This window comes from Dendrobium catenatum, unplaced genomic scaffold (genome assembly GCF_001605985.2).
Source record: "Dendrobium catenatum unplaced genomic scaffold, ASM160598v2 fragScaff_scaffold_1063, whole genome shotgun sequence".
Classification (NCBI taxonomy): Eukaryota; Viridiplantae; Streptophyta; class Magnoliopsida; order Asparagales; family Orchidaceae; genus Dendrobium; species Dendrobium catenatum.
In genome coordinates, this window is record NW_021319525.1 from 839,614 (window position 1) to 865,272 (window position 25,659).

A 25,659-nucleotide genomic window follows, 5' to 3' on the forward strand; every position below is an offset into this window, starting at 1 on the left:
GATGTTGTTGTTGTTGTTGAAAGTCTAATTAGGATCTACTCTACATCACAATTCTCAACAATTTCTAAGGGCCAATTTGGGATTAATTTTGTATATTCAATAGGCTAAATTAAACAAATGGAATACTCTGGGACTAACTGGTCACATACCAATGGTCGAGGGGATAGAATAAGAGAAAATTTTCACTCCTCCATATTTGTGCAAGGATTAACTAATAATACCTTTTTTTGAGGAATGTAATCATATTCATGAACCTGGTACATAGAAACCTGGACCAACACCAGAAAAAAAAGGATGTTAAAGAGTCTGAACTCAGAGCAGGATAGATGTTTATCTAATAAATGGACAGAGTTCCTTCTGTTTTCACTAGTCTTGGAGGACAAGCCAAATCACTATAACATTTGTCTGATATTTACATGTGGAATTCTTCATGACAACTTGGATAATTCAACCCTTTTTTGGCATGGCAGCAAGTCTTGTGTACATCCTTGCCATCGACTGATAACCTCTGATATCCCCAGACCGAAGAAGATTACCTGTAAAAGAAAGACGGAGAGAGAGAGATTTATATCTTCAGGTGTTTGACAGAGTTCTGATAGGAAACACGTGTAGATCTCAAGCATTTCCTATCAATCTTCGGAAAACAGCAAGAAACTCTTTCAAACTCCAATGAAAACAAGAAAAAATAGTAATTTTATGCAATAATCAAATAGAACGGATGAAAATAACACAATACAATTGATCATGTATTCGAGAGGAGGATCTATCTCTCTTAAATCTCTAGACGCCGCTAGAGCCCAAAGAAACTAAGAGATATCAAATTTCAGTCAAATTCAACATGTCATAACCCTAGAAAAATAAACTACTTAATACATACAATCCAAAAGTAAATATCTAAACAGTCCCTAAATTCAAATTTTCCTCCTAACTCCCTCAAAAAACCTTCCTAAATAGCTCTGTAGGATTTGCATTTCGGTCGGCATGTATAGGGAGATAGAAGAGCTGCGCCTCCGTCCGGCTGAGCCGGTTCCGTGTGGACCGGCTGGACCGGTCCAATGAACCGGTCTAACAAGTTCAAGGGTAACTGTAGAAATAGATAAATTTTCTTATATAAAACCACAAACTTGACATAATTGAATGATTGCTAAAAAGGACAATAAAACCAAAATCATGACGCAATAGTGCGTTCACTCTTAACAAAATGTAAATATAGTATTCACAAGATAGAGTAGCTATGAGATAGATTTGCTGCTGTGTGGGCTAACCCATTTGTAATATGTAGATGTCTAAACTTCAGAAGTATAAATATATTTTACATATTACACTAATATTTGAAAAATATTTTTATTATATGTAAATTTATCTTTGTAATAATTTAAACTGGCATATGTTGCATGTACATTCCATATTAACAATAGTATTTTTTTCTCAATTTTTTAAATTTTAATCATAAAGACAATATCATTTACAAACTCATTTTAGATCATATAAATGTTCATTTATTATATATTAAACCACTGCCATTATCATCAATAGCCTTACGCAAACTAATTGGGATCTCAGCTTTATGATTCCCCATTTTAAATATATATTAAACCACTGCCATCTCTGTCACACTTAACTTAGTATTATGCTTCTCTTTTAATGGCCAACATTCGGCACCATAAAGCATTGCAGGCCTCACCACCATCTTATAGAATTTTCCCTTGAGTTTGAGGGGGTACTTTTCTATCACACAACATGTTCGATGCATTCCTCCACTTCAACCATCCAACTTGAATTCTGCTAATAATATCCCCATCTATTTCACCATCACTCTGAACAATAGATCCAAGATATCTAAAACATGTACTCTTATTAATGACTTGATCGCCCAAAGTCACAATCCCCTTACTAGGTCTATTACTACTAAAATTACACTCCATATATTCTGTTTTAGATCTACTTAAGCGAAAACCTTTAGACTCTAAGGTTGACCTCCATAATTCAAGTTTACCTTCAACTCCCTCTCTAGTCTTATCAACAAGAAGAATATCATCAGCAAAAAGCATGCATCAAGGTACATCCTCTTGCAAATGTCTAATGAGAACATCCATGACTAAAGAAAAAAGAATTTTTTAATATATTATACTATTATAAATTTATAATATAATTAGCAGTTAATATAACCTATATTTCTTTTCTTTTCAAGTTAATCAAGGGTTTAGGGTTGAGCAAGTGATTGCTAGTCGAGCGAGTGACGACGCGAGAGCTGGATCACATGAGCTATTGTGGCTACTAATAAGGTTTGCATGAACTTGGAAGGTCACAAGCGCATGAGAGAGGAGTTCGCAAGCGTTGAGGATGATTTTGTGAGCTTGTGCATTCTTGAGCAATGGTTTTAGGTTTTTTTTCCCCTAAATGTTAGTATGTTCATTTACTATTTTCTGTTATTTATTTATTTTTACCTTTTTTATAGTTTTTTAAAGATTTTGATTAATATTTACGTTCTGTCTTATCATGCACTTTTTTATTTTATGATGATGAACTAAGTTAGTTTGATGATAGTTTAGCATATTTATGAATTATTTATTTTTCAATTCAAAACTTCCACCTCGATCTACCATGAGGCTTGCGTCTCACCCCACTAAGGCAAAACGCCTCAGATTTCAATTTGTTTGTTTAAACATTAGGTAAATGTTAGACCGGTCCTCTATGAATTTTATTGAACTACATAAAGATTTTATTGAACTATGTTGATCAACCGGAAATGATTTTGGAAAGGGATGTTCATAAATTGCGAAGCAAAATGATTCCCTTTGTAAAAGTGAAATGGAAGCACAAGTCAGAAAGGCAAGCTACATGGGAAAGGTGGGATGATATGAGACAGAAGTTTCCTAACCTGTTTAAAGAGATTGTAAAACCCGAAAATTTCTATTTTAGGCTTAGCACGCTTTTTAAAGCGTCACGACGAGAATTTAAGTAAAATTTTCAAGGTTATCGGAATGCAACGAAATTAATTTTAGAAAATCCTACGCGAAATTCTGATCGTTTTGGTATATAGAAGTTATACCAAATTTTGCTTATTTTTGGAGTTATTAATTTTAGAAGCCTAAAAATACCTATTATACCCTTACTTAACCCTTAAACCGAAATTGCTTAAGTGAGGGCAAAAGAGTCATTTAGCAAACCCCCAATTCCTCTTAATAGGCATAACCGACCCCTCCCCCCCCTTTCATTCTTTCGCACGAACGGCGGACCGAGCGGAACAAACGGGACGGGTGGACGGACGGCTTCCGCGAGGGGCATTTCGGCGGCGATCTTCCGGCAAGAACTTTACGTCAAATCGAAGAGGACGCGCGAGAGGGGATACTCCGGTATGATTCTTTTCGAACGAAACCTTTTAAATCTCTAGATTTTTGGGAATTAAATTTCTACGTTTTTTTAGGATTTTTGGAATATTTTCTTCGAAATCTCTTCACGAAATCTTTAAGAAATGTTTAGAGGAATATTTTAACGTTAAAAAACTTAGAGATTTGAGAAATTTTGGGAATTTAGAAACTAGGTTTTTGACCTAAACAACTTAATTTGTAAGGCACCTTTATGAAAATGATTCCTAAGGGTTTAGAAAATGTTTTTAAAGAAAAATTTTAAGTTTTTATCGAAAACTTCATTTTCTTAATTTTTAGGATTATTTTAATCCGAAAATATTATTATATTATTATAATATGGTAAGGATCAATTTAAAATAAATAATTGGATGAAATTGAGGATTATGAATTTTCAAATTTAGTTAATTATTAAATCCGAAAATCAACGTTTATTTAATTATTATCTTAATTGTCGTTAGGAATGGTAAAGGAAAATGCCGAGTTTAGCAATTTGACTTAGAAATTGACTTATGATTGTGACACGTTTACTTTATAAATCTTTCTTAGGTAGTGACCATTAAAGGGTAAGTGTGAAAGAATTGTATCAAGGGCGTGCCACAATTGTTGAGGTAGGATTATCAACCCCTTTAATTTTATAAGTGTTAGATTTTATTCATATTTAGAATCAATTTCAAGTGTGTTTATTTTACTGTCAATATTTTTATCTATTGTCAATGTTTTGTATGTTCCTAATTTTAAGAATACCCAGTTAATGCTTTCATTTCATGCATTATATGTGAAAAGACAATTAGGGTATTATGAATAAAATGAAATGATATGAAAGAAAATGAAAAGAATTTAATGAAATAAAATTATCATATGCATGTTGATCCGGAAGTAAACCAAACTAAATGGTAATGGGGCCTTTCAAAAAGCCAATGGTAATGGCGGCTTGTATAAGCCAATGGTCAATGGGTTCTGCGGAGCCAAATGGTAAGGGAAATGGCCAAAACTTTTGACTGCGTACCTGATCAGTATGAAAACTGTACTTCCGGGACGGATGATACATTAGCATATTCATTTTTCACATTTTGCATTCTGATATGAAAGAGAAAAGAAATGAATGAAAGAAATCAATTGTTAAAGGAAGAATGAAAGGAAAAATGTAATAGTTACATTGTTTGACTCGCTCACATGAAATGAATTAGTTTTTCAATTGTAAATGTTTTTAATATATTGCATCTTATGAAATTGAATTGTGATGATGATTTACTGCTGAGCTTTAGCTCATTCCTCGTTTGGAAAATATTTTCAGGATAAAAGTAATGGCTGCATCGACGACCTTACACTATCGTCGTAGGGGACCTCAGGAGGATGAAAGGTTCCTTTTTTTGTGTTGTCAATTTACGTCTTTGTATTTGTTTCAGAGTAGGTCGTGAATTTTGAGGTTTGATGTAATTGTGAAAGTTTATGTTGTGATGATGAATTAGAAAGTTTTATTGGGTTATGAGACAGTTGATCACTTTATAACAATTCAGTTTGAAAAATTTATTAGTGGCTCTTTCATGTTTTGGGGATGAATGTTGTTCTTAACCTTAGTTTAAATAAAATTATGTTATGTTTATAATTAGCTTTTCCTACGATCGTCTGTTCCCGCCCCGATAAATCGGGCTAGCCGGGCGGGTCGTTGACAGATTGAAAAGGGAATTTCGGGGACGAAATTTCATAGGAGGGGAGATTTGTAAGACTCAACCAGTAACAAGTTGAGTTGCTAAATGCTACTTATAATTCAAATTTATTGATTAAACTATTTGTTAATTAGTATTAATATTAAAACAGTAAGTTTAATGTTAATGTTTGTTACATTAATAATAGAAATAAATGGATTATGTAATTTCAGTTAAATAGTAAATTTTATTATGATAGATGCATAGTTTGCGGTAAATAGCAGTTTATAGCTTGGGCCACTCTCCTAACCTTTCTACTTTGGATAAGTGTTGTTTACGGCATGAGAATAAAATGGAGAGACAAATGAAATGCAGATTTCACGGATAAGGAGCCGCTGTTTCTTGTTCCTTGTCGGAGTCATACAGGCGGAGACAAAGATCCTGTAGCAAGGTTCGGTAGAGGGAGGCGGGACTGTAGCTTTAATCGGCATAGTATTCCCAGTGCTGTAGCTAGAGGCGGGAGTGCAGGAAGTGTTCGCAGAGTTGCAGATTTTCACTATACATGTTTCACATAGTGTATAAAGTACTTTAGCAGCATTAGTAAGGCTTTGACCAAGTGATCTCACGGAATTGAAGAATTCTACAGCAAGACATGTAAGAAGCTTGTAGACTATAGGCTTAAGTTGAATGATAAGTACTGACAACAACAATTAGGGAAATCTATGTTTTCAGAGAAGTGTAGTTGAATTAAATGGTTGAATTATAGAAATTTGGAGAAAAGAACAGTAGTAAATTATGTGAGGAATAATCAAAAGATAAAAAAATGTAAGAATTATAAATTTCCCTTATCTTTTATACTAGTTCAATTTAGTATGTTCTTATGCAATCATAATTACGGTGATATATGATTATATAAGCTTTATGCAAAGAGGAGCTTTGAAGTGACTTATAATAGAAGAGGAATAAGAGTGAAGGTTTGGAAAGAAGCAAACCGTCGAGAAGGTAAGTAATGCAAATTAAAAGTATATTGAATATGTAATTCTTGTTACTTTTGCATTATATATTAGTAGTTGAATGAATGCACGAGAAATGTGTTATCACAAGTAATTTTCTGCTAAAGGAGTTCTAATCTAGTTTCCATATATGAAAGACCTCTTATATATTTTAATCATGAGACTTCCAAATAAGAGTTGTTATGTTTCATTAAAGATTTTACTAGTTGGAAAGATTTTGAAAAGAATCTCCATTCTTAACATATGATACATAGTTGCATATAAAGATCTTTATGAAAGCAACAATACAAGTATGAGTTATGTTATAAAAGTATATTAAATATCAATTTAACATAAAGTTTGGCTATATGTATATGATGTATGATTTACAAGGATGGTTGGGATAAAAGGGTTCCCAAATATATAACTACCTTGTAAGTGGGGCAAAAGGGACCCCAAAAGAAATGATACATGTATAGCAGGTGGGGCAAAAGGGACATCTATGAAATTCAATGGCGATAATGCCAAGTTTCCTGGGCTCCATTGAATTTATTTATGAAAGAATAGCCAAACATTTTAATGAGAAAATTGATATTCAGTATGGATCTAAGATAACAAATACAGGTAATGTCAAATGAGATGTTTTGTAGTTTCACTAGTAGTTAAATTTTATTCATGTTTTAATGTTCTAAATTTTCTATTTATAACTGCATAACTTATTGGGCCTCACAGCTTACCAGTATTTTCATTACTAGCTGTTGTTACAGGAAAAGGGAAAGAAAAAGTAGAGGAAGATTAATAAGCAAGTATTTAAGTTTTATGTCAATGTTTATTTAAATTTTGAAATCTACTCTTGAGGTTATTAAACTTGTTTAATGTTATAATACTTTGAGTTGTTTTGGATTTCATTAGTAGCTCTGTATAAAGTCTTGGATGTGATGAAAATTTGGAGAATTATTAGATGCTTCCTTTGTTATTCCAAATGACATTTATATGATCTTTTATTTAGATCTGAAATGAACTCAACAGAAATGAGAGGTAAATGATGGAAATGTTATGGTTGTTTATGTTACACTCTAGTACTGTGAGGTGTTACACCACCTAGCCCTTAAAGGAGCATCCAGCGGAGGGATGAAAGAAGTTCCAAAGGAAAAAGCAACAGGAGGAGGAAATGGGGGGCAGTTCAAGAAGCTTACTTAGAAGGAAATGCAAGAGAAGAGAGCAAAAGGGCTGTGTTTCCGTTGCGATGAAAAATACATGCCTGGGTATAAGTGCAAGGATCGAACTCTTCAAGTTCTCCTCGTTTGTGAAGACGAGGAAGATGAAGAGGGAGGGGGAAGCGATTCTGAGGTGGAGGAAAAAATGCATCTGGATGTGGTAGAAGTCTCTCTCAACTCCGTAGTGGGATTCACTCCGAGTCACACTATGCAGGTGAAGGGAGAGATAGCTGACCGTGGAGTCGTGGTGTTGATTAATAGTGCGGCAACCCACAAATTCATTTCCACTCAGATTGTGGAGCTGCTACAGATGAAGTTAGTAGATACTGAAGGATATGGGGTGATGATGGGCACAGGGAAGGTAGAAATGGGAAGAGGAGTCTGTAGGGGGGTGGTGCTGAAGATTCAAGGCATACAAGTGAATGAAAAATTCCTTCCCCTAGAATTGGGGAGTACGGATGTCATCCTAGGGATGAAGTGGCTGCAGACATTGGGGGAAACCAAGGTCAATTGGGGCACTCTGCGGATGGAGTTGGTGAAGGGAGGAAGGAAGAGGGTGATTAAAGGTGATGCGGGGCTGACCAAGGCAGGGGTTTCTCTTAAATCCCTAATCAAGACAATTCAGGAGGAGGGGGAAGGCTATTTGGTGGAATTACACATATTAGAGTGAGTGAGTGTGGAGGAAGGGGAGACATACCCCTCTCTATGCAGCCTTTGATCCAGGAATTCGAGGAGGTTTTTCAACCACCTCTAGGGTTGCCACCACCCAAGGAGCAAAAGCATGCCATCACATTAAGAGAGGGAGTGTCACCTGTCAGCGTACGACCTTACCGTTACCCTCAATTTCAGAAGGATGAAATAGAAAATTTGATCAGAGAAATGCTCGAAGCAAGGATCATCAGGCCCAGCACTATCCCGTTCTCTAGTCCTATTCTATTGGTGAAGAAAAATGATGGCAGCTGGCATTTCTGTGTAGACTACCGCGCACTCAACAAGGAAACTGTACCTGATAAGTTTTCCATTCCAGTGATTGATGAGCTTCTAGATGAGTTGAGTGGAACAGTGGTTTTCAGCAAGATTGACTTGAAATCAGGATATCATTAGATACGAATGAAGAAAGAAGATGTGCCCAAGACCGCCTTTAGAACTCATGAGGGCCACTATAAGTTCCTAGTTATGCCCTTTGGCCTCACCAATGCCCCAGCCACGTTCCAGGCACTCATGAAAAAAAATCTTTAAACAGTATCTCAGGCTATTTGTGTTGATATTCTTCGATGACATCTTAGTATATAGCTGAACAGAGGAGGAGCATTGTGGACAATTAAAGAAGGTGTTAGAGGTTCTCCAGGAGCACCAGTTGAAGGCCAACTTGAAGAAGTGCTGCTTCGCGCAAGCTAGTGTGGAATACTTGGGCATTGATATCCAAGGGAAGGGGTAGCAGCCAGATCACGTCCAAAGATTGAGGCCATGCTTAAATGGGCCACTGTCCAAAAATCTAAAGGAGTTGAGGGATTCCTAAGGGCTTACAGCGGTTATACAGAGATTTGTGAAGGGATACATGGCCACTCACTGAGCAGTTGAAGAAAGATGAGTTCTTATGGAGGGAGGCAGCTACGACAGCATTCGAGAAGTTGAAGAAAGCTATGACCACAGTTCTGGTCTTAGCTTTGCCGGATTTTACTCAGCCCTTTATAATAGAGACAGATGCATCGGGACACGGACTAGGAGCAGTGCTGATGTAGAGTCACAGGCCCATTGCATATTTCAGTCAGGTGTTAACTGCCAGAGCCCGGCTAAAATATGTCTATGAGAGGGAGTTAATGACAATCGTTTTGGCCATCCAAAAGTGGCGCCCCTACTTACTCGGAAGACATTTCATAGTCATGACCGACCAACGGAGCCTGAAATATTTGTTGGAGTAGCGCATGGTGACAGAGGAGCATCAGAGGTGGCTATCCAAACTGCTCGGATATGATTTTGAGATACAATACAGGCCAGGGGTAGAAAATAAGGTAGCATATGCCTTGTCCAGGTGCATGGGGGAGCTGCAGACACTGGTTGTATCAGTCCCAATGATGCTAGATTGGGAAGCCATAAAGGAGGAAAGTGCCAGGAATGAGGAACTAGGAAAGATCATGGCTGACTTACTGAAGGGAAAGGGCAGTCATCCAGGATACTCGTTGGAGGGGGAGAGATTGTTGCACCATGGGAGGTTTGTGTTACCCAGAACGTCAGTACACATCCCACAATTGCTTCATGAGTTCCATGGAACTGCAGTGGGAGGTCATTCAGGAGTGCTAAAAACCTACAAGAGACTAGCGGTAGAGCTGTACTAGAAAGGTATGCATAGGGATGGGGAAGAGATGGTATCCAGGTGCGAGGTGTGCCAAAGGAATAAGTATCTAGTTATGTCACCAGGGGTTGTTACTGCAGCCATTGGCGTTACCAGGACGAGTCTGGGAGGAGATATCTATGAACTTCATTGATGGGCTACCCCGCTCTGAGGGATTCACTGTGATTTTGGTGGTAGTGGATAGATTGAGCAACTATGCTCACTTTATTCCTCTACGCCATCCATACACTGCGGTGACAGTAGCGTCAGTTTTCATCAGGAAGATAGTCAGATTACACGGAGTGCCAGAGGCAATAGTATCAGACAGGGATAAAGTGTTCCTCAGCCATTTCTGGAAAGAATTGTTCAGACTGCAGGGTACTGTGTTGAAAAGGAGTACTGCTTACCACCCACAGATGGATGGTCAAACAGAAGTAGTCAACCGGAGCCTGGAAACTTATCTGAGATGCTTCGCATCAGAGACACCCAAGTTATGGGCTAAATGGCTATCATAGGCCGAGTACTGGTACAACACCTCTTTTCATTTAGCCTCTCAGATGACCCCATTTAAGGTGTTGTACGGAAGGGATCCGCCCCACTTGATGCATTTTGGGAGTAGCAGCACGCCCGTTTATTCAGTGGAGGAGTATTTGGAGGAGAGGGATAAGACAGTGGAAGAGTTAAAAAGACATGTTGAGGGCTCAACAGATTATGAAGAAACAAGCTGATGGGCATCGGAAGAATATTCAGTTTGAAGCTACTCCAACCCTTTCACGTATATGCTCGTTTCACATTTTGTTTTTAAGTAAAGTCACTCATCCACCTAAGCATCCTCATCTCTGCAATCTTCGTTCTTCTGAACAATTAAACTTAGTTGATTGTAAAGGAGGTGCCACATGTCCCGAGGAATAATTGATGGCACTAAGAGATAGAAAGAGAGAACGCAATGAAGAGCCTTCAACTCAAGTTATTATTCACTTGGGGGAAGAAGATAAAGAGATGAAAGTGTCATCAATTAGTTGATCACAATACAGGTTTTGAATGCCAAGGAGACTAGGAGACACTCGATATCTCTTTACACATGAGAAGGCAAGAATGGAGAAGAACATGACATATAATAATAAAAAAACTATATGGTTCAACTTTATAGCCTAAGTCCATGGTGCGATGAGAAGGATGCATCCACCATGAAATAGGTAAATAATAAAAATATAGGGAAGTCCCACTTCCCCCATCGGATAGAACATGATGTGTAAGAGATGAGGAGAAAGGAAAATGAGAGATCTCCATACATGAGTTTAGTCTTAATATTTGAATGATCGCCTACAATGTTATAAATAATTGTTGAATGATAGCCTACAATAATCGTCTACTATGTAGATTTACTTATAATAATATGAGAAGCGATAAATTCAATCCGAGTTGAGCCCAAGATATCAGGCTAACTGAATTGGGAGAGGCTATAGAGCTTATCTTAGACTAGACTGGCAAATTCAAGCAGCATGGAGGTCCTTTTAGGCATTGACTTTCTCTAAGGGTACCAGCTTAGTGTGCCAACTATTTAACATGTGTAACACCAAATTGGGTACCAAAAAAATAGGCATTATAAATCTTTCTTCTTTACTTGAGTAAATTTAAATTCAATTTATTAATAACTTTTATCTTTTGTTGGTTCTAAGATGACGAGCCACAGCGAAATCTAGGTTGATTCCCTACTTTTGGCAAAATTCTGTGACTTTTTTGGAATCAAATTATAGTTGTTGTCAGTGATGATAACAAATGATAAGCTATATTGATAACTGATGTCGTTTCAGATGAAATTTCACATAATGATGGAAGTAGCTTTGGCAAGAGCTTGAGCCCCAATCCAGTTTGTGAAGTGGTTGATAATGGCAAGCACAAACAATTCTTGTCCCCTAAATCGCAAGAACACATCGAGTACATCCATATCTCTGACATTGAATGGTGATGGACTACAGATTTGATGGGACTTATGTGAAAGTTGCAATTGCATTGGAGAAAACATTTGATATTAGCCTATTGCTTGGAGAATTCCTGAGTCTCTTCTCAACTTCAGCTAGAACTAAGCCTTAACAAAGTAATTGCTAGGAGAGATTCATCATTCTGGAGTGCCTACCAAGCTACCTTGAGTGTATCTCCTTCATGATATTCGCAACTTCTTCAGAAACACATCTTCAGTAAGGTATTGGCATTAATCTTCAAAATATATAGTCATAAACTATCAATATTAAGTGAAATTAATTTTGAATCTTTTAACATCTCCAAAATAGTAGGGTGCATATTTGATTGTGAGTATTCAATAAATGGATTCATCCAGCTCGGGGTGAGTTCAACTAAGATCAGCTCAGGTTCCTCAATGCTACGAGAAAGAACTCTTCATCAGTAAAACTAATTGAACCTTCAAACTCAGACAAAACGACAGAGTTAGTTCTGCTCTCTTGAAATCTGTTGAGTTTAGGGTTGAAACTCAAGCTTTTTATTCATCAAAAACTTGATGGACAATAAGTTACAAGTCCAAAATCCTACGAGATGTGATGCGGTTGTGGACCCCACCCTCCTGGCCAGCAGATCGAATGCCTAGGGGGGCTCAGCAGAATTCCAGGAGCTGAAAGGCTCCTGTTTTGTGGGTCCCAATACCCCATTTCAATCCTAGAGTAGGATAAGAAATAAGAGGAAAGAATTGGAGAAAATGTGAGGTGCATTTATGATGAGATTATGACAGGTTTTAAGTGGGAAAGTTTGTATGTAGGGAAGATTATGTGAAGAATTTTCTGCAGCAGTTTTTTCGAGGGATATTGGGTTCCTAGTTGCTGCTAGGAATTGGGGGAGAGCCGATTCACCCCTCGAACAGTGAATCAATTGAATCTTGTATTTCTTTTGATTGAAGATTGTTATTTCAGCTTTATTAGTATTGTTCATGTATATTATTGTCACTTTTTTTCTTGGTTGGTGGCTATTCAAATTTAATTCACAAATTAAAATATTCAAATTTAATTATTTTTGCAGGTGATTGTCATTTAATTATACCATGAGTGAGGTGGCGGCAATGGCATCGAGGCGAGGCGAGGAATTAACAGCTATGGCGAAACAACAATTTTTCGCTTTGTTCGAATCTCTGTTTTTTCACTATTTGGAATTCTCTTTTTTCTCTAGTTATATATATATATAAAGAGAGAGAAATCTCTCTTTGATTTAAAGAGAGAGAAAGATCTCTCTTTGATTTAAAGAGAGAGAAGAGAGGAGAGAGAACAATTTTTACTCTTTGTTAAAGAGAGATAAGAGGAGAGAAACTTAGAAAGAGTGTGCAGGTATGGGGAGAGACAATGAAATATGAGAGATTTTTCTCTCCATAGTTTTAGAGAGAGAAAATAGAAAAGAGAGAAGATTTGAGAGAGAGCAAACTTCTCTCTGTTTAAAGAGGGGGAAGTTAGTGGTGAGATGGAGGCCAGGAAGTTGGCTGGCAATGTAGGTTCAGAGCTATATATGTTGCTGAGGGAACAGGTGAGTGAGTTTGGCCAGGTGTATGAGGCTAAAGAGATGGTGGGAAGGAGTGCTGCGAGGTGGTTTAGCAATGGCAGGTGAGGGGGGGAGCTCAGGTTCAGGTAGGTAGAGGGCTTGGGGAGACTGGCTGAGGAGTAGAGGGAGTGTCGAGTTAGAGGGAGGAGGTCGGCGAGGTTGGGAGATGTTGATGGGATGTAGTCGGAGGGGAGTTTGGGCATTTGGGTTGATGTGGAGTTCAGGTTGACGGGTTCAAGTGATTAGGCATGGGAGAAGCTGAGCCAGCGATTGTACTGGAGTGAGGAAATTCGACAGCAATTAGGTGGTAGGGTTTAGTGGCAGGGAGAAGCAGATGGTTTGAGGCGCAGCAGGATGCCATGCTCAAGTAAGGAAATTAAAAAAGTATAATAGTAATAAAAAGACAATAAAAGATGTCAACATCCCTCACGTAATTTCTCGCCTCACATGTGCCTTGATATGTGTGTCATACCCTCGCTTGCGGCAAATTTTGTAATTTTGCTTGTGCAGCAACCTGGACAATATAGATCTCCAATGTAAGTAATTTTAGTGTTCCACGGCAAAATCCGTTTAGAGACGAACATCATTCAAAACGTCACGCCAACCCATCACCAAATTCAAATGTAGTCACTTGAGTTGTGCGCAAGGGGTCCCTCTTCGCTATTTTTGGTGTTTCAAAAGCAACAATATGGCCTATTTTGTTATCGAAGGATATTCAGATGATTTTGCATGATGTCACGCTCGCCTGCCATCGTGCTTGTTGTCTCTTGGTCGAGCTACGCACGATCAGCTCTTCTCCGATAAATTCAGCTTTGTGAACATGTTCGTGTGGTCCGTTTTGCAAGCACACGATGTTTGAGGGATTTTGCCCACAATTGAGGCTCTTCAAAACAAGTAATATAAGTTATTTGTTGGTTGTCCTTTTAGTCACACTCACTCGAATTTGACTTTGAAGCTTATACAGAGGTCAACAATTGTTTATTTTTTTTCAACTTGTACAAAAAAGAAGCCCAAATCCTTTTTTCAACTAGATTCAGTTACTACAAAAGTAAACCTCGCTTAAGCATGAACTCAAGCTCAACTTAAGCTATTGGCACAAATTCTGCCTAAATGAATGTCGAATGGATAACGTGTACTTCATCTATAGATTAACAGTCACTCCTATAGCAATCCAAAATCTATTAATCAATACAAAACAGGTAAGCACAAATAGATACAGTGACGAAATCTGATTTTAAAAATATTCACGTATATGTTATCACATTGACGGCTATGAGATTACCAAAGCATATTATATACATATATAACAATAAGAAATAAAATGCTTTCTGACTTTCTAGGATTGAACAAATACCCGTGAAAGCCAACATACCTGAATCACAATTTAGAGGGCTATCAGGCTCTGGATGGGCCATCAAGGCAATTATAGCTCTGCAAACAGACTGGAGAGTCCATGCAGGACTCCAAGCATTCTTAAGTATGTCTAGGCAGATCTCCCCTGTCTGCACAGAAAAAAATAATTTACAAATAAAAGAGTCCATCACCACTCAATTAAAGTTAAGTAAACACTTACATAAAAAACGAGCACAAATAATGGCACTGATAAACAGAATAGTCAGAGTCATTTACATAAGAAATTTTTATGACATCAATCATTTAACTGGTTAATAGTGAGAATCAGAACCCCAACTTTTAACAAGGGAGTGTTTTCTAACAAAATTCGGCTATTACATAATACCAACTTTCCATGATCATCGTCATATACCTGCTCCAACTACTTGGCATCAGGTAATTCGTGCTTGGCACATCCTAGTGAAAGGCAATAGGTGGGCACTATTAATCCTAACCAAGGATTGAGGGAGGGCAAAAAAGACTGAGAGAGTATCCAAAAAGAGATGCAAGGAGAGGGAACCAATGACCTAATGTTGAGCAAGAAATGAAAGAAAAGTGAATCAATTGATAAATTGAGACTAAGAGCTAGATGAGGGAGAGAAAATTTAGAGCATCTTCTTCTTCTTCCCTTCCTAATCAAAAAGCAAGGTAACCCCTAACCATAGATTTCTACATCTATGATTTAATATTATGTATTGCAAACTCACTTGCATATAGCTTTGAATAGGATTCACGATGCTTAACCCTGAGTTATTATCTTAATGATTTAACTATGGAAGCCATATAAAAGGAGTATGAGTGTGTTAATTTCTATTTTTAAGAATAAAGGTGATGCACAGGAGTGTGTGAATTATAGAGGAATTCATTACATCAAGGATCAACCTTAAGCTCATATCTTTTTGCTTTAGTCATGGATGTTCTCACTAGACATTTGCAAAAGGATGTACCTTGGTGTATGCTTTTTGATGATGATATTCTTCTGGTTGATAAGACTAGAGAGGGAGTTGAAGGCAAACTTGAATTATGGAGGTCAACCTTAGAGTCTAAAGGTTTTCGCTTGAGTAGATTTAAAACTGAATATATGGAGTGTCATTTTAGTAGCAATAGACCTAGTGAGGGGATTGTGACTTTGGGCGATCAAACCATTAATAAGAGTACACGTTTTAGATATCTTGGATCTATTGTTCAGAGTGATGGTAAAATAGATGGGGATATTATCAGCAGAATTCAAGTTGGATGGTTGAAGTGGAGGAATGCATCGGGCTTGTTGTGCGATAGAAAAGCCCCCCCTCAAACTTAAGGTAAAATTCTATAAGATGGTGGTGAGACCTGTAATGTTTTATGGTGCCGAATGTTGGTCATTAAAAGAGAAGCATAATACTAAGTTAAGTATTGCAGATATGAGGATGCTCAGGTGGATGAGTGGCTTTACCCTTAGAGATAGGATACGAAATGAGCATATACGTGAAAAGGTTGGAGTAGCTCCAGAGGAAGATAAGATTAGAGAGAGTTGCCTTAGATGGTTTGGTCATATTAAACGGAGGCCTTCCGATGACCCGATTAGGAAAGTTGAGGTATTAGATTAGACTTATGTTAAAAAAGATATAGGTAGACCTAAAAAGACTTGGTTAGAAAATATTAGAAATTATATTTTTTTATTAAATTTTAAATGAGAATTTGACTTTTAACATGACACAATGACAAAAAAGGATTCATGTAGCCGACCCCACATAGTGGGACAAAGGCTTGATATTGTTGTTATTGTTGTTGTTGTTGTTGTAGTATTATGAAGTTCGGATAACAAGAAAAGAAATATAAAATCTATAATTCTTTTTGAACAAGTGTTATTCTCTATGAAACTTATTACTATTACAATTAGATGCATTTTATTGAATTGAAGTTTAGAGTATCTAATAGAAATATGTAAATACATAATTAATAAATTCTTGTAGAATGAAAATATAGTCAACTCATGATTAAATTATGCAAGCGATTAACAATGAAATTAATAAGCAGGTTTTATAGCTAGCTATATAGTAGATCATTAGCTCGTGATTATGACTTAGATTAAAACTGTTGTTTAGAGATTATGGTTTAAAATAAACAAGGGCATAAATATTAAGGGATAATCCATGGCTTAGAGTCCTAGATTATCAAAAGGTAAATCAATTATATAAAAATATTTTATTTAAGGAATATTTTAAGATTGTGATTATTGCTTAACATTGTTCATGGTTTCTCCTTTTGCATTATAATAAATGTATGTTTGATATGCATTCTCTTGAGTCAAGATATTGTGAAGCACCATATGTTACTATAGATATATTAGAGTCAATGTCAATCCATTAGATTACCTTTGGAAAATTTCAAGTAGGTGATTTTTAATTATTAAGGTTATAAGGTATGAGCATACCCTTCCTAATTGGAGGAGTTTTCTTTGGCATTTGCCATATGCTTCATTTATTTTGACGTGTGCATTATTCATTCATGAGGTGATATTTTTAGTTAGCTATGCCATATTAACTATCGTATAAATTCATTACTCTTAAAATAAACAATTTGATGGTATAATGCAGACTTTGTACATACTTATCATATAATCTTTGTTATAACATTATAATCATGATATTTTATAATATATGCTTGAATGCTTGATTGATTTAAATGTTTATAATACTCTCTTATTAATATGATTGGCTAGTCGGGCAAATAGTTCCATAGAGTGAAAACTAACTTGGGGATCAATAGTTCCACTAAGTAAAACAACAAGCTATCACAAACAAATGACAATGTATGAAAGGCATAATAGTAAAGGATTAACAAGTCATTTCTAGATGTATGAATATGCTTTGCATGCATGTGGATATTTTGGCATTTGTATGCAATGATTTCAAGTTATTAGTTGCATGATTTCAAATTATTAATTGCATCTTTGAAAAGAGAGCTAGGGCTCATGCTTCAAATATAATGGAAAGATGACTAAGGTTCTATGTTATTTAATTGCTCTAATAGGTAGGGTTTAATTCTTGGATGAGTTATAGCAATAGTTAAGTTGTGTTAAAAATAAAATTTAAAAAAAAATTAAGTTGCCTTTACATTTTTACGGATAAATTAGTTGATGTTATTGGAATAAGATGCTGTCATTTTATTTTTTATAGATATTTATCATTGTGAAAATTTTTCATTTATTGGATTAAAACTCTAAATTTATCAACTCCCCTAATATGGTCAGGTTCATATTGACTTCTTCCAAGCCAGGTTGGCAGGATGTGAAGATCAATGCAGGTAATTAACAAGTTCAAAAATTACATACTCCAACCATCAACCATTCAAATGAAATCAAATACTTGAATCAAAACAGTTGGAATCCAGGTCTGATCTCTTAATCTAAAACTTTAACATGGGTAGGTTCCAAGATTTCAATAAGTTACCAGACACAACCATATTTACACTTCTAACCTAAACAATCGATTTTACAGATATAATGTAGTTATATAAATGATGCAAACGGATAGAGAAGGGCAACTTTCTTCACCTTGAAATGCACATTTGGATGGAAAATTTTTGTCAAAAATCGCACTTGTGGAGGCAGCAAAGGATATTGCTCTGGGATAGCAAAGGCTAGCTGAAAAACTCCACCTTCATAGGGAGTTTCAGAAGGTCCCTACAAATATAAGTAAATACATTAGCTGCTATGGAAAAACAGTATAAACTCAGACTAATGGCGTTACCTTGATTAGAGCAGTCCATTTGAATATGTTTGAATCATCACAAACTAACTGAATATCCGGATCAACTGACTTTTCACGCTGCACCTCTTTGTATTCCTTAAAAAGTCTTGCCCTTGATGCCTGCCGACAATTTTAATTATCAATAAGTTTGAAAAGGGTACAAACAAAAGTTAGCATCAAATGAAAAACTCAATAGATTTGTCTTTTAGATAATAAAATACTATATTTGAAAGGAAAAAGTCAAGATCAGTCTTTCAGATAACAACACTATAAGAAAGGATATGCACATACGTTCATATATATAACTTCCCCTCAGCAATGAAGTTCAATAGGCAATTAGTAAAACGGATGAAGAGAAGAAGACGAGTCCGTACATATATATAATTATTTATATCGATAAAGATAGGACTAGTATTCTTCAACCATTCTTTTTCTTTTTGTGGCTAGAATATAGGTGGATTACAAAAGGCACATAACTGGAACTTCCCATATATTTCACAAATCTGAAAGCTCAACAAACTTAAAATACGTTAACTATTATGATTAAGCCTAATAAGCAAAAAATTGGACCTGAAAACTGTACAGATTTTGTCCATAATTTTAACAGGTGAGTCTCCGAGGGATTCCCATTCTAGCAGTGGTATCAAAGTGTTAAGGGACGGCTAGGATTTAACACTAAGCAAAAGTTCAAGTATTTTCTTGTTATAAGCATCACTTCCACTTGGTTCGAAATAAGATAATGCAGTTCCATAATGAAGATTTTCAATAACTTAGAAAATTGTTTGTATATGTATATTATTTCTAAAATTCATATCCCGTATCAAAGTTAAGGTTTAAGCAGGTGGAAGACAATTAAGGTTCCATAAATGGTCCTGTTTAGTGCACTGAAAATAAGAGAGCTCCCTATCGTCAAGTTAATCCACCTATTTTAGACATAGGAACTCAACAAGATGGGTCACATCGAAGAAGGTTAAATCTAGTTAATACTTCCTAGGTCCTCACCCAAGCCCGATTTGGCCAGATAAGAGGCGCACATCTGAGATATCCAAAACCGAAAAGGTTACAGAACAGGTAGAATCAACCTGGTTTCAACAAGTCAATTTGTTCAGGTTAGGCAGTTTCATGTTGATCCTCTAGCCACCAAAGTCATCCAACAAAGAGTCTCAGGACCAACTTGGGGCAGCCCAAGTAAATAAATCAGGCAAGGTCTACTCTACTGTAATTCTAAGCATACCAGTTGAGTGCCCAGACTTGTGCCCCAGTCTACAATAATTTTGTAATTATACTAAATGTTGAATTGGAAAAGCTATCCCAATTAAAAAAAGAGTTTATGAAGATCATATAGCAAATTTCAAATGAAAATGCAAAAAATAAAAGCTTCAGAATGCAAAGCCAGAAGGATCCACCAATATTCTGCAAGTATATGCAACAAATGCCTCAGAAAAATATGCAACACACAAATGGATGATGAAACCATTTAACAAAAGGATATATATATATATATATATAAAAGGATGAGTTGATGACCTGCATTTTTTTCTTCCGACTTTCTTTTAAAGAGCTTGAGAGGAAGGAAAACTGATCTTTAAACTGCATCAAAATAGTTTTCTTGTATGTTAGTACTTACAAAAATGAGTGTCATGGATTCAATTGTAGTTAAACAATGAAAAACACTTCCAGCAAACGCATATCAAATATCAATAACAACTAAGAGTTGTATAAAAAAAGACCCAAGCATCTATTGTTTAGATGTGGGTATAAAAAAGGAAGAAAGTCAAGCAACCCCTCTAATGCGACCAGTTTAAGACGATCTAATACTCTTGTAAATGTAACCATAAACTTTTTATAGTGAGAAGGAATCAATTCAAATAAATAGGAAGACAGAAAATAGAATCATTGTTGCAGATGTAAGTCCTTATGTTGACAAGGAAGGCAAACTTTTTAAAGCATGGTGATGCCGGCTCAAAATCAAAATGAAAATCAAGCATGTAAACACTAGTGAAAGAGAAGGTGATTTTCCATAGGTTTAGAAAGAAGCGGTCTAATTGATTGATTATTAGATTTAAAAACATAAGCATTTATCCAACCATAATAGATGACATTCAATTGGTATAACGATGTGATTTTCCTAATAAAATTCTTGTTAATTCTGTAGGTAGAACGTCACATCAAATTGTACATGAATAACCACCTAATTAAAGTGGAACTAAACATCTTCAAGTGTCCAGTGAGTTGTTTTATTAATCCATGCTACATAACGAGGTTAAGGATGCTATTCTAGTGTCATCGAGCATCACCTTAGACTGGATTCCGAAGTAAAATTCATTATTCTACCAAGTACCAAAAATTACTAAGCAGCGTCTCACGTCTTCATAAGGTCCATATGGTATGTCTTAGATGGCATAAATTGGTCACACACAAGTTCTATGTGGACAATGAGAAGCCACATGAGCAGTTTGTCAGCAACTAAAACATGTAGATTCAGTCATTGGTTTTATTTGGGACATATCTTATTTTAGCAGTAGGGTCGATCTTTTTTGGTTTGTGCTAGCCTAATGGTAAGCATATGCTAAGCAATTATTTTTAGCACTGAAAACAAAGTTATGCATAGGGCCCGAAAAAGATTAAGGGATACATACCTTACGTCTTGATATTTTTCAATTTATATGAACTCATGAAAAGCATCTTCAAGTGAAGTAGATCAATGTAAGTCTACTTGCATTTTGATATCTTGATGAAAAACATTTACAAATCAAGCCTTTTTTCCATTCTTCCACAATGTGATTATGGCGTGAAGGCAAGTCCTTAAACTTGTTCAAGTGATAGGAAATAGAAATAAACCCTTGACACAAGTTATGTGATTTCATGAGAAGGTATTCTCAGTAATATTGTGGAACATATTTATCTTTCAATTTATGTTCCATGAGTACTCAACTTTGAACAAGTTGGTCAGCATATGTGAAGGATTCAGATAAAATGTTTCTCCAAAATTTTTTAATGAAGCCGATAAATTTAGCAAGTGCTAAATGAGCTTTTCATTCCATAAATATTGGTTCCAATCAAAATAGTCATCAATAATTGTTATCCATGCAAGAAAAACATCAAGATCATATCTTCCATCAAAAGTCAGGCAATCTAATTTAACATTTTTTTAAAAAAATTGCCATATCCAGCAACAGCAACAAAAATTTGATGATTGTCAAATTGTAGGCCTTGATCATAATGTTGTTATTTGTTGGGGTTGTCTATAATGTCATATAGGTTGTCAACTTATGCCAACGTACTTGTTATATTGCCATGCAAGAAAAGCATCAATATCATATCTTCCATCAAAAGATCACTTTGTTGATTTTGTTGTCTTAAGGGAATTGTGTTTCCATAAGGAAAACAACGACGAGTTGAAATCCCATAATTATTTTATATGGAATTCGATGAGGGTGCATTCTTTGAATCATTGGTGACGGGAAACTAGATGGTCAAGAATGTATAGTGCATTTACATTTAGGCTCTAACGTAAGAGTTCTTTGTCATTGTTTGAGCTTGTAGAGAGGGAAGGGGCCCTATTGGTATTATTACTATTTTAACCTCCTTCGTCCAAGTTGATTGATGCTAAGGATTAAGGGTTACATGTTTGTGGTCAAGAACTTCATTTGTTCTTTAATGGATGCAGTTTTCTCAAAAAATTCCTCTATGTTTGTGATTTTCTTGACCTTTTCATTAATAATGTTCATTATGCTGCTATGACATATTCAATGGTCTTAAATTGTTAGCTGTGTTGCCTTGCTTAGTCATTCATTATGCCAATACATCTATGTCCTCTTTCAGTTGTTTAGATACCATTTTGATGGATTAAGTAATGCAACTACAAAGCAGAAGCAAAAAATTGAATGCAACCTACAAAAATTCTAATAATGATATAAATATCTAATAGTGCAAATACTGAAATTATATGAAATCTAAAATTACAAACATTCATTAGAATATAAATCATGGTGCATCAGGTAGAATAATCAAGAGATTGTTAAGCAAATATGATTTTGAATTGATTTTAATATTTCATGAGCATGAAGCTAATATAATGGTGACAAGCGGGAAAAAAAAGAATAAGCAAAAAGGTTTGTATGAGTTGCAATAATAATATGACAAATGTGTATAGGACAAATTCAGGCATTTGCCCAAAGAGGTAGGGCAAAAGATCCAACTAGGTCATATGAATTTTTTCCTAAAAAATAAATAGAAATTTAATAAAGAGTATACCATATCACAATACACAATAGAATCACTACCAACAAAGCAATGTTGTACATGTTAAGCCCACCCTATCAAGTTTATGCTTTCCCCAACCACAATTAGCGATACTTAGACATTGATAAGTGTTGATCGCTTGTGAGAAAGCCAGTGGCTTCGGACCGCATGTTAAAAGATAGTGATCTGAGATGAACCAACAATTACGTAGGAGAACAAAGGTGAGGACTGTTAGGACTGTAGTGAGAATAGAGGCAATAGCCAACATGATGGTGGAGCATTGTTGTGTTCAGAATAGTTAAGAACAACATAGGATAGAATAGATTGGCATTCCATGGTAGGCGGTAGTGGGTGCAAGCATACAAAAGGAGGTTGGGCATGGCAACAACTAAAAACAAAGGCTGGTCAAATTCAGCATTGCAATGATTATTTGGTTTCACATGTAGGAGTGTGGGCGAGCAGTATAGGCAAGTGCTGAGAGCTGTAGCAGCATGTGCTAGGGAAAGGAGAGCAAAGCAGCTGAGTTGGAAAGCAGAGTGATGCGTGCACAGCGGAGGGTGGCAAGTGATGCACGAAACAGAGATATAATGGAATGGGAAGCTGTAAGCAACTGTGGCAGGTGGAGGAAAGAACATGCATGACTTGCAAATATGGGAAGTGTGATTAATGGAAGCAGGTTTCAGCTTGGCTAGAAGGGTGGTGACGGGATGAGTAATGGACAGCGAGAACAGGGGCAGCGCACAGCGAAATATCAAAAAGCAGCGCTCTGATACGAGCCGATAAGGCGATAGGAAAACTCAAATTTACATTCAATTTTCATAAAATTACACTCAAGTCCCAAAAATTTTAGATCATAAAATTACACTAAAGTACAAACTTCAATAAAAAACGCAAACAGCGTAGAAAATTGTAAAATAATTGGAATATAGACTAGTCTATCAACAAGCACAGCACGGGATAAAGCCTGATCTATCAGTTATCTGTCTCCTGTGTAATATCGAAACTAAGCTTATACGGCTGTATTGCATCACTTAGGGGCTGTTGGGATACAGGATTTATGCAGGATTTGAGCAGTAAAAGTCAAATCTCAAGGCGAAATAAATCCTCCGTTTCCCTTTTTCGCCGTAAATTTCAGATTTAGTAAATCCGAGAGTTCGGCAGTTTTTTAAGGATTTGGACGAAGAAGCGCGCGCGAAAGGGGAGAAATATGGTTACCTTCGCAGCGAGCCAGCTCCGGTCGTCACTTCCGATACAAGAGGAAGAACGGAGGACTGTCGCGACTTAAGATCCACAGAAAGAACGTCGTCGAAAGAGGAACTTTTATTTCGTCCGGTGTAAGGATGCAGAAAAATTAATAAGGCCACGGCTTCCTATTAATTCTTTAAAAAAAAAATTAGACAGACCTAACACCCCGCCCCCCCAACTTTTATTTGGTCATGCAGAGGAACATCCAAAATCCCGTCTATATCAAAATGTACCGAGTTTTTCGGTCGGAGGACGTAATAATTGTTCTCCCCAAATTTTTATTTGATCCGGTGTAAGGATGCAGAAAAATTAATAAGGCCACGACTTCCTATTAATTCTTACAAAAAAAATTAATACAATAATTAAAACTTTTATATTAAAAATTTACTTTAAAAAGCAGGAAGAAAATCATTCCAAATGAATCCTAAGTGAGATATTTGGATAAATATATATGTCAATTTAGACGTGTCACCTCACTCAACCTAATAAACTAAATTGGGTGATATGGGCGTCTAGACTAAACTCCGGATGCATTCGAACATTGCATATAATAATTTTTAGAGCAGAATAATCCCCAATATAAATCATGTGGTTTTTCTCTTGTTATTAATCAACATTATGAGTAACATGTTTTAAGATTCAGATTTTATTTGATATGATTTTTTTATTATTTTTAAAAGATATTTTTTATAAATAACTTTTTAATTCAAAATTTTTTTTATTAACAAGATAGTTAAAAAAGCGATAAGAAAGTCATATCGAATAAAATATTAATAGAATTGTTACGGACTAGATTATACGCGGCGATAGAGTTTTAATTGTTCGTCTTAGCGTTATACGGATACCCAGTTCACACACAGAGAACACAATATTTTTTACGTGGAAAACCCTTGAAAGGGGAAAAACCACGGGGCCTAGCCCAGTTGAAAATATTTCACATTGGACTTTGGCGATCAATCATTATAAGAGTTACATCGTTTTTAGAATTATCTTGGATCTATTGTTAACGAGCTGGATGGTGAAATAGATGGGAATTATCAGCAGAAATTCAAGTTGGGAATGGTTGAAGTGGCGGAATGATCGGGCTTGTTAGGATAAAATGTGACCTCTCAAACTTAGGGGATAAATTCCTAAGAGATGGTAGTGAGCTGCAATTGTCTTATGGTGCCTGAATCGTTTGTGCCAATGTAAAAGAGAAGCATAATAGCTAAGTTTAAGTGTGCAGAGATGAGGATGCTTAGATGATGAGTGCTTCTACCCTTAGAAAGGATACGAAAATGACATATACGTAAAAGGTTGGAGTATGCTCTACTAAGAAGATAGATTAGAGAGATGCGCCCTTAGATGGTTTGGTCACCATTAAAAAGGCGCCTCTCGTTGACCCGTTAGGAGAGTAGAGTATTAATTGACTTGTGTTAAGAAGGTAGGGGTACACCTAAAAGACGGTTAGAAAATATAGGAATTTCCTTCTTTATTAGATTAAACGAGGAATTTGACCTTTAATAGGACAGTTTGTAGAAAAAAGGATTCTGTAGTCCGACGCCCACGTAAATGTGGGATAAAGGCTGATGTTGTGTTGTTGTTGTAAGTCTTACTTAATGAGTTATGTCTGTAATTAATATTAATAACAATAAATACCTATACATTTAAAGGTACACACTAGAGACAGTTCACAATGCTAGGTTATCTGAGTTAGCTTGGGGACCAAATAGATTAAGTAAATATTATCAAATATTTATGGTCAATGGTTATAATTCCAAAAAAAAATTTCGTAGTAGTGAGGTAGGAAGACAGAAAATTCTGACGTATGTGTAAGAGGAGACACCATACAGGGGATGATTCTGAATACTACGGGGTATTACAAGAAATATTATAGAGGTTGAATATCCGATCATAATAACACTGTCTATCTCTTCAATTGTGAATGGTTTGATCCAGTATCAAAAGAGGA

General features: G+C 36.0%; 1 protein-coding gene across 1 annotated transcript; it reads right to left on the reverse strand.

Moving 5' to 3' along the window:
* Positions 1-195: 195 nt before the first annotated feature.
* On the reverse strand, positions 196-23,836 carry LOC110095177 (protein PEROXIN-4). The gene is made up of 6 exons (XM_020820609.2): positions 23,679-23,836; positions 19,746-19,808; positions 18,219-18,338; positions 18,023-18,151; positions 14,468-14,597; positions 196-536 (listed from the first exon to the last, which is right to left on the reverse strand). The coding sequence occupies exons 2-6, from the start codon at positions 19,749-19,751 to the stop codon at positions 448-450; spliced, it is 474 nt and encodes a 157-aa protein (XP_020676268.1). The 5' UTR covers positions 19,752-19,808; positions 23,679-23,836; the 3' UTR covers positions 196-447.
* Positions 23,837-25,659: the final 1,823 nt, after the last annotated feature.